Below are 13,978 nucleotides of genomic sequence, written 5' to 3' on the forward strand. Positions count from 1 at the left end.
CGGTGGGAACATAGCATAAGAGAACTTTATTGGCTTCCTTTACGAAACGTACGTTTGTGTGAATTTTACTGTTGAGGGTAATGTCTGTTTTTTGTTGAGAACGCGATTTTCTCAACAATTTCTCAACTTGAATATTACCCTAATCCTTTGAAAAAATGTTTGAAAAATTATTGAATTTTAGTATTTTTCAAACGTTTGTGTTTATTGGGATAGGCTTTAGAACCTACTTTGTAATAAGAATTATTCTTTTATATAAATCTTTTCATTCCATTAAATTTTTTGGCAGACAATTTGAAATTATAACTGCCGAAGCCTTTATTCGCTTTACAGATTATCAGTTATTCCGGACGACAGTGCTCGTGTCGAACATAATATTGTGCACATTATAAGTTAAGTCCGAAGGCATAATCGATACTGCTACATGTTTATGGGATCGATAACACATTTACCGATTATTTAGTCATCGCCGACAAGTCGTATCGATTCGACACACTGTAAGATTCTTTACCAACACCGACATTCCGTCCGAAATAACTGATAGTCTGTAAAGCGCATTATAAACAATTTATCAGAACAGCGCGACATCTATACGATTGACATTTGTGGTTTTTGTAGAAGAGAAATGTTTGTCCTCTTGTATTTTTATTCTCTGTGACATATACTTCGCTCCTCTTCGATTGATATGTGATGACAACCCTATTCCAAACAAATTTGTCAGAAGTGTTTATATTTTGTAACGTCGAAAAAGCTTTGCGAGCATAACAACAGCAACTATCTAATTTGTCTAAAAATTACAATTCTATTTAGTCTACTTCCCATGTGATTTGTTTACATCCTAAATGCATTCGAAAGACGTACCCTCAAATAAGGATGATTCCAGGCAAAAACGAAAGATCTATTGGGTATGTATGTTTCGGAATTGTATAGGGACTTATCGGTGATCCGTGAAGATCTGCAGCCTTATAAAAGCTTCGCTGAAATAGAAATGAGATACCCAAAAACTAAAAATAGATAGTGACTCCCAAATTATTTTCCAAGTTGTAATTAGTGATATACTCATGCAAACACTATCTTGCGTATTGAATGCCAAAAATACAGGTTGACTTGGTGTTTTTAAGCCCAGTAAGCACTTCTAACGAAATTTCCAGTTGCAAGCCGATAAGACAGCTTTGCATGCATTTCTTAAAGCCCGGTATGAATCGTTAGGAAAACTTTCAATTCCGTGCCAATACCACAGTTTTGCCATTTATTTGTTAAGGGGACCAAAAGTTAACTGTCGATAACAACACCTCACGGAATTTTCGTTACCAAATATAGCAATGCATTTTTTATGGATTTCCGTGCCAATAACACAGTTTTGCCATTTATTTGTTAAGGGGACCTAAAGTTAACTGTCGATAACAACACCTCACGGAATTTTCGTTAGCAAATATAGCAATGCATTTTTTATGGGTAGCGAAAATTTCGATCATAGTGCATACCGGTCTTAAAAGTGGTATGTACCGCTATCCATTGCTATATATGAAATGCCGGTATGCACCTCCGCTACCCATAAGAAATGTATTGCTATTTCTCTGCTAATGAAAATTCCGTGAGACGTTATTATCGATTGTGTTATTGGCACACAAACGAAATTTCTGCTAGAGTTGCATACACTTTTTAAGCAAGTAAAATAAAGTTATTTTGTTGACTGAAAAAGTACTTTTCACTAAATTTCAACAAAACTTCCATTGGAAGATTATTGTCAAGGGCTGCTTTAGAATGAATTTTAAAGAAAATAAAATTTTATTTGTCAACTCCTCAATTTTAAATATTTTTTTTTAGTTTTATATCCGCTTACAAAGACTACCGTAGTATTGTAATCACGGTTGCCACAGTTGGTAGAATTCTACTGTTTGGTACATTGGTAGAATTAATAGTAGATTTAATAAATCATAAATTTTCTGTAGATAAATAAAAATAAGATTTTAACAAAATTTTCCATAGAAATAAAATTTTGACAAAATTTTCTATAGAAATACAATTTTGACAAAATTTTCTGTAGAAATAAAATTTTCACAAAATTTCCAATGGAAATAAAATATTGATTTCCAAAATTTCCAATGGAAATAAAATATTGACAACATTTTTTACAGAAATAAAATTTTTCCATTTGTTTTGTTTTGTTATTGTTGGTTTTGTTCTTTAAGCATTGTTCGGAGGGTTCAAGTGTGGTTTTTGTTGGGTTTAATAAACTGCCTGAATTTATTCTGATAATTGGTTGATAGTTTTGCTGCAAGTAGAGGATGCTGATGAGGAATGTGGTAATTCCGAAACGTGCGTCCATCCAACCATCTTGCAGTCTATAGGGCTTTGCCCAAATAAATTTGACAAACATTCTTTTCCTCTGTTGGTTAAGCTACTCTTGTAGTTTAGTCAATGTATGGTTTTAAGCTGAAATAAAAAAACAACAACAATGCTTAAAGAACAAAACCAACAATAACAAAACAAAACAAATGGAAAAAGAAGAGGAGGCACGCTCAAAATAAACCCAGCCATGTGAATTCAAATCGATGATTTGACAGTGGCATAGGAAAAGAGATATGTTTGTTTCGAATTTATTTCGGCAAAAGCCGGCTATCAATGTAAAACCTTTTTTCGGAGGGTTCAAGTGTGGTTTTTGTTGGGTTTAATAAACTGCCTGAATTTATTCTGATAATTGGTTGATAGTTTTGCTGCAAGTAGAGGATGCTGATGAGGAATGTGGTAATTCCGAAACGTGCGTCCATCCAACCATCTTGCAGTCTATAGGGCTTTGCCCAAATAAATTTGACAAACATTCTTTTCCTCTGTTGGTTAAGCTACTCTTGTAGTTTAGTCAATGTATGGTTTTAAAATAAAATTTTGACAAAATTTTCTATAGAAATAAAATTTTGACAAAATTTTCTATAGAAATAAAATTTTGACAAAATTGTTTTATTTATTTATCTACAGAAAATTTATGAAGTACTATGTATTCTACCGTAGTATTGTAATCACGGTTGCCACAGATGGTAGAATTCTACTGTTTGGAAGATGGGTAGAATTCATAGTACTTCACAAATTGTCTGTAGATAAATAAAAAAAAATGACAAAATTTTCTATAGAAATAAGATTTTGACAAAATTTTCGATAGAAATAAAATTTTGACAAAATTTTCGATAGAAATAACATGTTGACAAAATTTTTTATAGAAATAACATTTTGACAAAATTTTCTATAGAAATAAAATTTTGACAAAATTTTCTATAGAAATAAAATTTTGACAAAATTTTCTATAGAAATAAAAGTTTGAGAAAATTTTCTATAGAAATAAAATTTTGACAAAATTTTCTAATCAGATGCATTTTGGTCTTCCAAGAGGCCCCCAGAGGTCAAATCTGGTGATCGGTTTGTATGGGGGCTATATATAATTATGGACCGATGTGGACCAATTTTTGCATGGTCATTAGAGACAATATACTAACACCATGTACCAAATTTCAGCCGGATCGGATGAAATTTGCTTCTCTTAGAGGCTCCACAAGCCAAATCGGGGGATCGGTTAATATGGGGGCTATATATAATTTTGGACCGATGTGGACCAATTTTTGCATCGTTGTTAGAGACCATATACTAACAACATGTACCAAATTTCAGCCGGATCGGATGAAATTTGTTTCTCTTAGAGGATCGGCAAGCCAAATTTGGGGGATCGGTTTACATGGGGGCTATATATAATTATGGACCGATGTGGACCAATTTTTGCATAGTTGTTAGAGACCATATACTAACACCATGTACCAAATTTCAGCCGGATCGGATGAAATTTGCTTCTCTTAGAGGATCGGCAAGCCAAATTTGGGGGATCGGTTTACATGGGGGCTATATATAATTATGGACCGATGTGGACCAATTTTTGCATGGTTGTTAGAGACCATATAGACTAACACCATGTACCAAATTTCAGCCGGATCGGATGATATTTGCTTCTCTTAGAGGATCTGCAAGCCAAATTTGGGGGTCCGTTTATATGGAGGCTATACGTAAAAGTGGACCGATATGGCCCATTTGCAATACCATCCGACCTACATCAATAACAACTACTTGTACCAAGTTGCAAGTCGATAGCTTGTTTCATTCGGAAGTTAGCGTGATTTCAACAGACGGACGGACATGCTCAGATCGGCTCAGAATTTCCCCCATCCAATGGTGGAGGGTATAATAAAACTGTCATACGTGTATTTAAAATTACAAAAATAACGGGTAGCCCATAGTTGTTTTACTTAAATTGGGGTCCTCATATGGGGCCAGAGGGCGGTAATGGGTTAATACAGATAGCGGGAACTATAGGCAGCGTTACCGTTGGGAATTTTCAAAAAGTGGCACAAAAAGTGGCAAACGTCGAAAAAAGGGGCACAATTATTTTTGAAAAGTGGCACAAAAAGTGGCACATTCTTTTTATTAACTTATACAAAAACAAAAAAAAAACTTAAGAAATAAATACTGCTATGAGGTCAAGTTAAAATATATTTTGCGAATTCATACAAATTGGTGAACAAATCCTATTTAAAATTATTTTTTAAGCGTCTATAAAATAATCAGGCCTTTCAATTATATCTTTAAATTTATTTACGATATCAAAATAATTTATATCATCATTGGTTTTTAAGTAATGCGGAACCCCCTTTTCTTCAGTTTTTTGTCATTTATGTCAATTCATGGTAAAATTTGTCCACAACTTTCGTATTGTTATGTCGTTTTGTGACCTATCTATATTGTTTTAATGTTTTAATATACAAAGAATTTTTATAGTCGATATCTACTAAATCACGTTTTTACAAACTTTCTTACAAAATTTATGTATATTTGTAATAGAATATTTTTGTTAAATATAATTAATAAACAATTTAAGGTAAGCACTATGTTCGATTTTCGACTTGAAATTTTCGCGGTTACTTTACTAAAACAGTTCAATATAAAGCAGATAAATTAACTCAATAACTCAATCATTTATAATTTTGATTATTTCAGGAAAAGTAATCGCGAAAATAAAGTGATTTTCAACTCGAAAACCGAACATAGTACTCACGTTTAGGAGGATTCGCTTTGGAATGTTCTGTTAACGGTATTCATACTTTTGATAATATAAACTAAAAATTTAAGATAAATCTTTGGTATTTGAAAGTGCATTTTGGATCTTTAACATATACTTTCTCTAATTTCTTAGGACACTTTTCTTCCAATTTTTCTCTAATGAGGTAATGCTTCAATACTGTCCACTGTTCCAGCATTCATTTTGAGGAATATAGTAGAATTGGAACAATCTGTCTCAAAGGGCGATTGCAATTTTTTCTAACTGGGTCCTTATGGGATCCATCATCAATTATTTCCTGCGGTCGTAATACACACCTTAAACATTTTCATATTTATCCTGATATTTCATGCCACAATAAATTTGGCATATTCAAAGTACGGTTTACCAAATAAGTTGAATCGTAACTGTTCACGTAATAAGAATTAATGAGCGAAGGCTGTTGGTGCACAATATTAAATTTTCTTAATAACACATCTATGGTGATAACTACCCATAATATTTAAACTTTTGAAAAAGTGGCACGAATTATTGGAAAAGTGGCACAAAATCGTAAAAAGTATCACATTTAGTGGCACAAACAAAAAGTGGCGCAAAAGTGGCACCGTCCAAGAAAAGTGGCAAATTTGCCACTAAAGTGGCACAACGGTAACGCTGACTATAGGTATAGGTTAGAGTGATCAATAAACCGGGGTTTCTCGGTTTTAAAAAAACAGGACATTTTCCAAAAACGATGGACGGTGGTATTCAAAACCTATAACCTACATTACCGGTTCACCCAGTTTTCATAAAACAAACTTAATTTTGAAAGAAAATCTAAATTTATTGTCACGAAAACTCAACGAAAAAAGTAATTCCATAATTTATTAATAGTTGGACATAATATATTAAATTCAGATCAGACGTTGCACTTATTTGGAATTGTAGTTTCTTAAAATACCCAAAGGTATTTGCCTCAATTTTGATTCAAAGTAACTATAAAAATCGAAAGCCGGTTTTTGGGGCCTTCAAAATACCGGTTCTACCGATCCGCCGAATATGGAATATTCACGAAACCCCCATATTCGCCGGTCCACCGGTTTTGATCACTCTAGTATAGGGTGATGTATAATTATAAATCAAGATTTTCAATCTAAAACCATACCCGTGAAAGCAACATTTGCCAAAAAAACCCCCCATTCGGTTCATTCATGGTTGACATTGTAAATTTCGCTTAAAATGATTAAAATCTAAATTCTTCTAGGCTTAAAAATTTGTTTATATGAGTCCATGATATTCATAAATTATTTTCAATATTTTATTTTTTTTAGCAAAAATTACTGGAAAAACATGTTCCTCAATTGCGACAAAGGATGAAAAATCAATTTGCGAATACCGAAGAAAAACTTGAAGATACAAGTCAGAGTTTTTATCCCAACAATGACACAAAATCCCAAGAGAAAATATATAGTACGTATGTGGAAGAATTTAATAAAAAGGACCCAGGAAATTTCGAAATATCGAAATATCAGACCCCACATTATCAAGGAGCATTTGCACGTAGGATAATTGATATAAAAAAGATGAAATCCATAGATGAGTTTTCAACTTCCACCAAAAATACTAAATCCAATGATGTCTTATGTCCATCAGATTATGATTTTGTTTGTGGATCGGAATCAATTATTGCACGAGAGATAAAAAGAAAATCTAACAACTCTGTGATCCTAGAGAAGTCTCCAATAATATATCATTCAATATCTTCCAAAGACAAAGAAAGTAAATTGGATGATATGACCATAGATTTTGTGAATTTGTTCTTAACACAGAAGAGAAAAGAATTTTGCTCAGCTGATATGTGGATGCATCACGGTGAAAGAACTCAAGTGGGTGATGAAAATACGCGAAAGCAAGAAGACATTAATCCACCGTATTCCAAATTCATAGATGAGCTAGATGCCATAAGTTGTGTATCACGAAATGGCGGCTGTATTAATTCAAACGATAACGAAGATAGTTCCGAAACGGAAAAATTTGTATACGATTTTAAAACACAAAGTAGGAACAAGTTCATGTCTGGAGATATGTGGAACGCTTCAACAAATCAAGCTTTAAATGAAGTCATAGAACAAAATGAGAAATACGAATGCGTTCCTTTAGAATCGTCATTGGGTAAAAGTTCTTTGAGTTTTGTTCGAATGGATATGTGGAAGCATCACAATGAAAGAACTCAAGTAGATGATGAAAATACACTAAAGCCAGAAGAGTTTAATCTACCGTTTCCCAAATTCGTAGATGAGAAAGACACAATAACTTCCAAATCACACGATATCGATGATGTTTCAGAAATTGAGAATTTTTTTTACAATTTTAAAGCACAAAGCAGGAACAAGTTTGTTTCTGAAGATGTGAGGAAATCCTCAAAAACTCTAATCTCAAATGAAGCCACAGCGCAAAATGATAAATACGAATCCGTTACTTCAGAAACCTCATTGGGATATTGTTGTGTGAGCTGTGTTCCACTGGAAATGGATATGGGGAAGGATCACAATGAAAGAACTCAAATAGATGATGAAAATACACTAAAGCAAGAAGAGTTTAATCCACCGTATTCCAATTTTGTTGACGAAATATTTACAAAAAATTCCGCATTAAAAACAGGTGGTGTTTTTCATTCAACTGATAACGATGATAGTTCAGAAGTTGAAAATTTCGTATACCATTTTAAATCACAAAGTAAGAAAGAGTTTATGTCCGAAGATATGTGGAATGGTTCAACAAATCAAGCTTTAAAAGAAATAGACCTGAAAGGGAAATACGAAACCGTTCCTTCGGAATCCTCATTGGCGAAAACTTTGAAAATGGATACATGGAACGATGACAATGAAAGATCTCAAGCAGAAGGCAAAAATATATCAAAACAAGATGATTTCAATGTACCATTTACCAAATTCGTAGATGAAGAAGATACCATAAGTTCCATATCAACAAAAGATGGAATTATTCATCCGACTGACAATGGCGATCATTCAAAAATTAAAAATTTTGTAAATCATTTTACAACACAATGTAGAAAAGAGTTTGTGTCTAAAGATATATGGACAGTCTCAACAAATCAAACCATAGACAAGAATAAGAAATATGATTCCGTTCCTTTAGTATGCTCTTTGGGAAAACGTGTATTGAGTTTTGTTCCAATGAAAGGCAGAGAAACTCAAAATATAAGAATTTCCATTCTAAGTGAAAATGTATCGGAATCACGCCAAGAACCTGTAAATCTTTATAGTGACCATAAAACTGGTATATCGAAAACCGATGATAGTGGTTTAGAATCAAATTAAACACAACATATTATAAACTTTAGGCAAGTCTCTATTTATTTAATATAACTTTTTTATAATATTTATTTCTATTAATATATATTTTTAATAGTTGCAAGATATTTATCTGTTTTATAATTTAATATTTAAAGTCGCTTTGATATGTGTGTTTCAATTTAATGAAATCATATCATGTACTTATAAGAAAAAAGAATGTTTTATAAAGCATGAAGCTTTTGTGTTTTTTTATCGATAAACTTTTCTTATTTTAATAAAATATATATATTTTTTATTTTTTGAATTCTATAAATTTATTAGTAGAATTTTATTTTTACTTTAGAGACCAAGCGGACATGTTGTTGTTGTAACAGGTTTTAATGTAGTTTCATCCATTTTGTTCTATGCTTGTGTATTTCAGCTGGTAGCCAGATCAAGGAACTCTGCGACAAGGATGGGGTGTGTCCAGAGTGATCTGGTAGTGAGGCGGGTAGACTTAGCTGGACAAGCAAAATGGTGACGAGTGTCATGTGGCCCTTGATTACATATGGGACACACGTCAGCTACGCTGCTATCAATCACTGATAAGTATGAATTGAGGCGGCTGCACTTGCCTGATCTTAGTTGGGCCAAAACTGGTCTGCCGTGGGAGGTCGTCGTTGTTGTTGCTGTTATAACAGTTTTTAATGTAGTTGCATCCACTTTGTTCTATGCTTTTGTAGTTCAGCAGGTAGCCAGATCAAGGAACTCTGCGGCAAGGATGGGGTGTGTCCAGAGTCAAGGCCGTAGCCAGGATTTTAATTCGGGGGGGGTTCAACTAAAAAAAATATTCATATAATCTCATGTGTAGAAAATTTTATTTATGCATAGGTATGTATACAATATTTATACCCTGCGCCACACTGTGGAACAGGGTATTATAAGTTAGTGCATATGTTTGCAACACCCAGAAGGAGACGAGATAGACACATGGTGTCTTTGGCAATAATGCTCAGGGTGGGCTCCTGAGTCGATATAGCCCTGTCCGTCTGTCCGCGAACACATTTTTGTAATCAAAGTCTAGGTCGCAGCATTAGTCCAATCGACTTCAAATTTGGCACAAGTAAAGGGTGTTACGGTCAAAATTTGGTCAATATAAACTTGGCGTATTTCATTCAATTTTGCATTTAAAAAACCTGAACACCCCTCATTTTGAAGGTGTGTGTGTGTAGAATGTTGCTCCTATTTTGATTTTGGAATTCACTCTTCAGTTGTCAAAATGCCGTCCAAGCAAGAATTGCAGCGTATCAAAATTTTGCTCGCGCATCGTTCGCCCGATTTACACTCATATGACCAAGGAGGCCAATTTTTTGCTCCGATTTAGTTGAAATTTTGCACAGGGAGTAGAATTAGCATTGTGGCTATGCGTGCCAAATTTGGTTGAAATCGGTTCAGATTTAGATATAGCTCCCATATATATGTTTTTCTGATTTCGACAAAAATGGACATTTTCCTTGTAAAATCGCCACAGCTTAGTCGAAAAATTGTAAAAATGACTAATTTTCCTAAACTCCTAACACATATATATCGAGCGATAAATCATAAATAAACTTTTTCGAAGTTTCCTTAAAATTGCTTCAGATTTAAACGTTTCCCATATTTTTTTACTAACATTGTGTTCCACCCTAGTGCATTAGCCGACTTAAATTTTGAGTCTATAGATTTTGTTGAAGTCTATCAAATTCTGTCCAGATCGAGTGATATTTAAATTTATGTATTTGGGACAAACCTTTATATATAGCCCCCAACACATTTGACGGATGTGATATGGTATCGAAAATTTAGATCTACAAAGTGGTGCAGGGTATAATATAGTCGGCCCCGCCCGACTTTAGACTTTCCTTACTTGTTTTATAATATTAAATTGAGCCGACGGGCTTTTTGGGCAGCAAATAAAACAATGACTTCTTCAGTCGGCACATTTATTCGGCGATGAACCGACATTAATGCCAATCCATTGTGTCTACTCTCGCTAGTCGAATTTCTAAGATACGTCTTTAATCTCTTCATTGTTGAAAATGAACGTTCGGATGAGCACGTAGTAACTGCAGGGATGGAAAATGCAGTACTATAGTACATTTTTCAATACTTTTTCACCCCGGTCAGTACCGTAGTACCCCCGCCAATGATTTAGTACCTTTTGTGTAGACATTTTTGAGTCGATATCAGATTTATGGTACAATAGCTTTGACAAAATATTTTAATATTTTGAGAAAGTCTTTATCAACCTTTTTTGCTAATAGTCTTTTACAAATATGGCAAACCAGACAGGAAGAAAATCTTGATTTTGTAAAAGACATAGTCAAAAACAGGATTTTATTGAACTTCAAAAATGTTTTAGTCGAAAAAAGAATGCGATTCTATACTGTCGATTTTTTATTTCGGAAGAAAATGTTGTCAAAATTTTATTTCTATGTAGAATTTTTGCAAAATTTTATTTTTATAGAAAATTTTGTCAAAATTTTATTTCTATAGGAAATTTTTGCAAAATTTTATTTCTATAGAAAAAATTTTGCAACATTTTTTTTCTATAGATTTTTTTGCAAAATTTTATTTCTATAAAAAATTTTTGCAAAATTTTATTTATATAGAAAATTTTGTCAAAATTTTATTTTCTTTAAAATTCAGTCTCTTGACAATAATCTTCCAGTGAAAATTTTGTTGAAATTTAGTAAAAAGTACCTTTCCGCTCAAAAAATACCTGTTTTGTACTTTCTTAAAAATTGTATTTTCTATCCCTGAGTAACTGGCAAAGTGACCAAAATTGTTAAAAGAATATGCACGTTTGGAAATATCTCTTTATTGCACTCTCCAAGTGCTTCCATCGCTGAATTAGGCAGGTTCTTTTCGCAGGGTTTGCGCCATTTCATTTACACATGTGCACAGAAAAAAATTTCACGAAAAATTTTCCAATTAAAATCTTAATTGAGTTTTAAAAAATATTCAATTAAAAACTTAATTGATTCAACAAATTTTTTAATTGAAATAAAAATCAATCACACGAATTAATAGTATCAATTAAATATTTAATTGGATCAATTAATTTTTTAATTGATACTATCATTTCTGTGATTGAAGACATTTCAATTAAAAAATTAATTGGATCAATTAATTTCGTGATTGAATCAGAAAATTTTTTTTTTGTGTGTGTGTTTGGCTGTTTCGTTGTTGTTGCTATGGCCAAACAAAGCGAGTCATGTTCACAAAAAGAACATCAAACACACATAAAAAGCAGAAATACATTTTCCAAAAATGAAATTTGTGGTGCGAGAAGAAAAACAATTTGTTTTTTTCGACCGTCGTTTGACGGGCTTTTCAACTAGAATTCTATGATTTGTGCAAGTTTTATAGGTAAGCGTTTTTCAAAATAAAACCTCCAGCTTTTCTTCAACATCTTCGATAAGATTTTTCTATGCAGCTAAAAATATATATTTATTTATATAAAAATATTCATTCATTTCGGGGGGGTTTGATCCCCCTCATCCCCCCCTCCCTGAATACGGCCTTGTCCAGAGTGATCTGGTAGTGAGACGGGTAGGCTTAGCTGGGCAAGCAAAAAGGTGACGAGTGTCATGTGGCCCTTGATTACAGATGGGACACACGTCAGCTACGCTGCTATCAATCACTGATAAGTATGAAATGAGGCGGCTGCACTTGCCTGATCTTAGTTGGGTCAAAACTACCCTTGTCTGCCGTGGGAGGTCTCTCTCCTCCGGTGCTATGGGCGGCGGTCGGACTCCGAGAACAGGATTAACCTTGTAGCTTCTCACCGCTTCAGCTACAGTATCCTCATGAATCCTGTTCAGACCTGTCTGGTATGCTGCCTGATCTAGAGGCTATCTTTTGTAACGCTGAATCTCGGGCTCCAGAAGGTGAAGATCAACCCTTACATTCCTGGGTGGGAGCCACCGTGGCGCAATGGTTAGCATGCCCGCCTTGCATACACAAGGTCGTGGTTCGATTCCTGCTTCGACCGAACACCAAAAAGTTTTTCAGCGGTGGATTGTCCCACCTCAGTAATGATGGTGACATTTCTGAGGGTTTCAAAGCTTCTCTAAGTGGTTTCACTGCAATGTGGAACGCCGTTCGGACTCGGCTATAAAAAGGAGGTCCCTTGTCATTGAGCTTAACATGGAATCGGGCAGCACTCAGTGAGTTCACCAATGTGGTATCACAATGGACTGAATAGTCTAAGTGAGCCTGATACATCGGGCTGCCACCTAACCTAACCTACATTCCTGGGTGGAGGTTGTCTATCCACAAGATGGTGATTCGGATGCCAACTTCGATGGCAACCAAAGAGGTACTGCTTTGACAACATGTAATTGTGTCGACGCACTGGGATGATCTTGGTCTCCGCATAAAGGGGTGTACTGCGGAGACATCCTGTTGCGGTTCTAAGGGCAGGTCTGCGTATCGCTCGTTTGAGGTGTCCTCACTGGCGCTGCATAGTTTACCACTGACCGGCCAATTGCCTTATATGTAGTTAACAAGGTTTCTTTGTCCGCACCCCAATTGCTACCGGCAAGCGACCTGAGGACCTTGTTTCTACCGCGGAGCTTATCACAAATTGCAGTGGCATGGGCGGACGACTTAAAAAGGCTTTCGAATGTGACCCCGAATGTGTCGGAATTGTTTCGCCATCGACTCTGACATTCAACTGCCTGCGTACTTCCGCCGTCCATGTAGTGAATAGTATGGCTGAGGATTTGGTGGGAGATAACCTCAAATTTCTTGCAGTGAAATAACTGGTAAGATCAGCGAGGTAGGCATTCAATCGATCGCAAATGTCATAAACAATGGGCCCGGATGCCATGATTTTGCAATCGTCTGCATATGACACAATCTCGACGCCGTCAGGAGGGGGTGGAATCGAGGAAATGTAGAGGTTAAACAGTTCCGGAGATATCACCCCACCCTGTTTAACTCTACGGGGTTTTGACTTCTTGTCCCGTAATTCCACGTACGACTGGCGTCCACACATATAATTCAGAACCCAACGCTTCGTTCCTGCCGGTAAGGACGTATTCTCGATGTCCTCGAATAATGTGGCATGGTTGAACGAACGCTTTCGATAGGTCAAGCACCACGAGGACCGTCCAATGACAAGTCTTGAGCTGATTAAGTCTCCTATTGATATGTGTCGAAATGGCATGTAAGGCTGTCGTCGTACTGTGTACCTTACGGAATCCATGTTGATGGTGGGCAGCTGGAAAATTCTCCACAAGGCTGGGGAGGAGTAGTGCCTCAAGTGTCTTGTCTATTGGCGAACGAAGGGATATCGGTCTGTACGATTCACCTTTACTCGAATCTTTGCCTGGCTTCAGTAGTGGAATCACTCTTCCCATCTTCCAGACATCGGTTATAATGAGTGATTCTAAGGACAAATTGAGGAGTCTGGTCAGGTACTCAACTCCCAGTATTCCCAGATGCTTCAGCATTAGCATTGAAATTCCGTCGGGGCCCAGCGCCTTGGATGGTTTCACGCTGTTGATGACATTGGTAACTTCGACTGCGGTAAATTGTGGTGTGTCGTCGGCTCGGAGACCAC

General features: G+C 35.4%; 1 protein-coding gene across 1 annotated transcript; it reads left to right on the forward strand.

Annotated features, from left to right (window-relative positions):
- Positions 1-695: 695 nt before the first annotated feature.
- LOC142231724 (uncharacterized) lies at positions 696-8,701 on the forward strand. Its single transcript, XM_075302349.1, has 2 exons — positions 696-902; positions 6,403-8,701. Exons 1-2 carry the CDS (start codon positions 840-842, stop codon positions 8,410-8,412), a joined length of 2,073 nt encoding a protein of 690 aa, XP_075158464.1. The 5' UTR covers positions 696-839; the 3' UTR covers positions 8,413-8,701.
- Positions 8,702-13,978: the final 5,277 nt, after the last annotated feature.

This window comes from Haematobia irritans, chromosome 3 (assembly GCF_050003625.1).
Source record: "Haematobia irritans isolate KBUSLIRL chromosome 3, ASM5000362v1, whole genome shotgun sequence".
Taxonomy (NCBI): Eukaryota; Metazoa; Arthropoda; class Insecta; order Diptera; family Muscidae; genus Haematobia; species Haematobia irritans.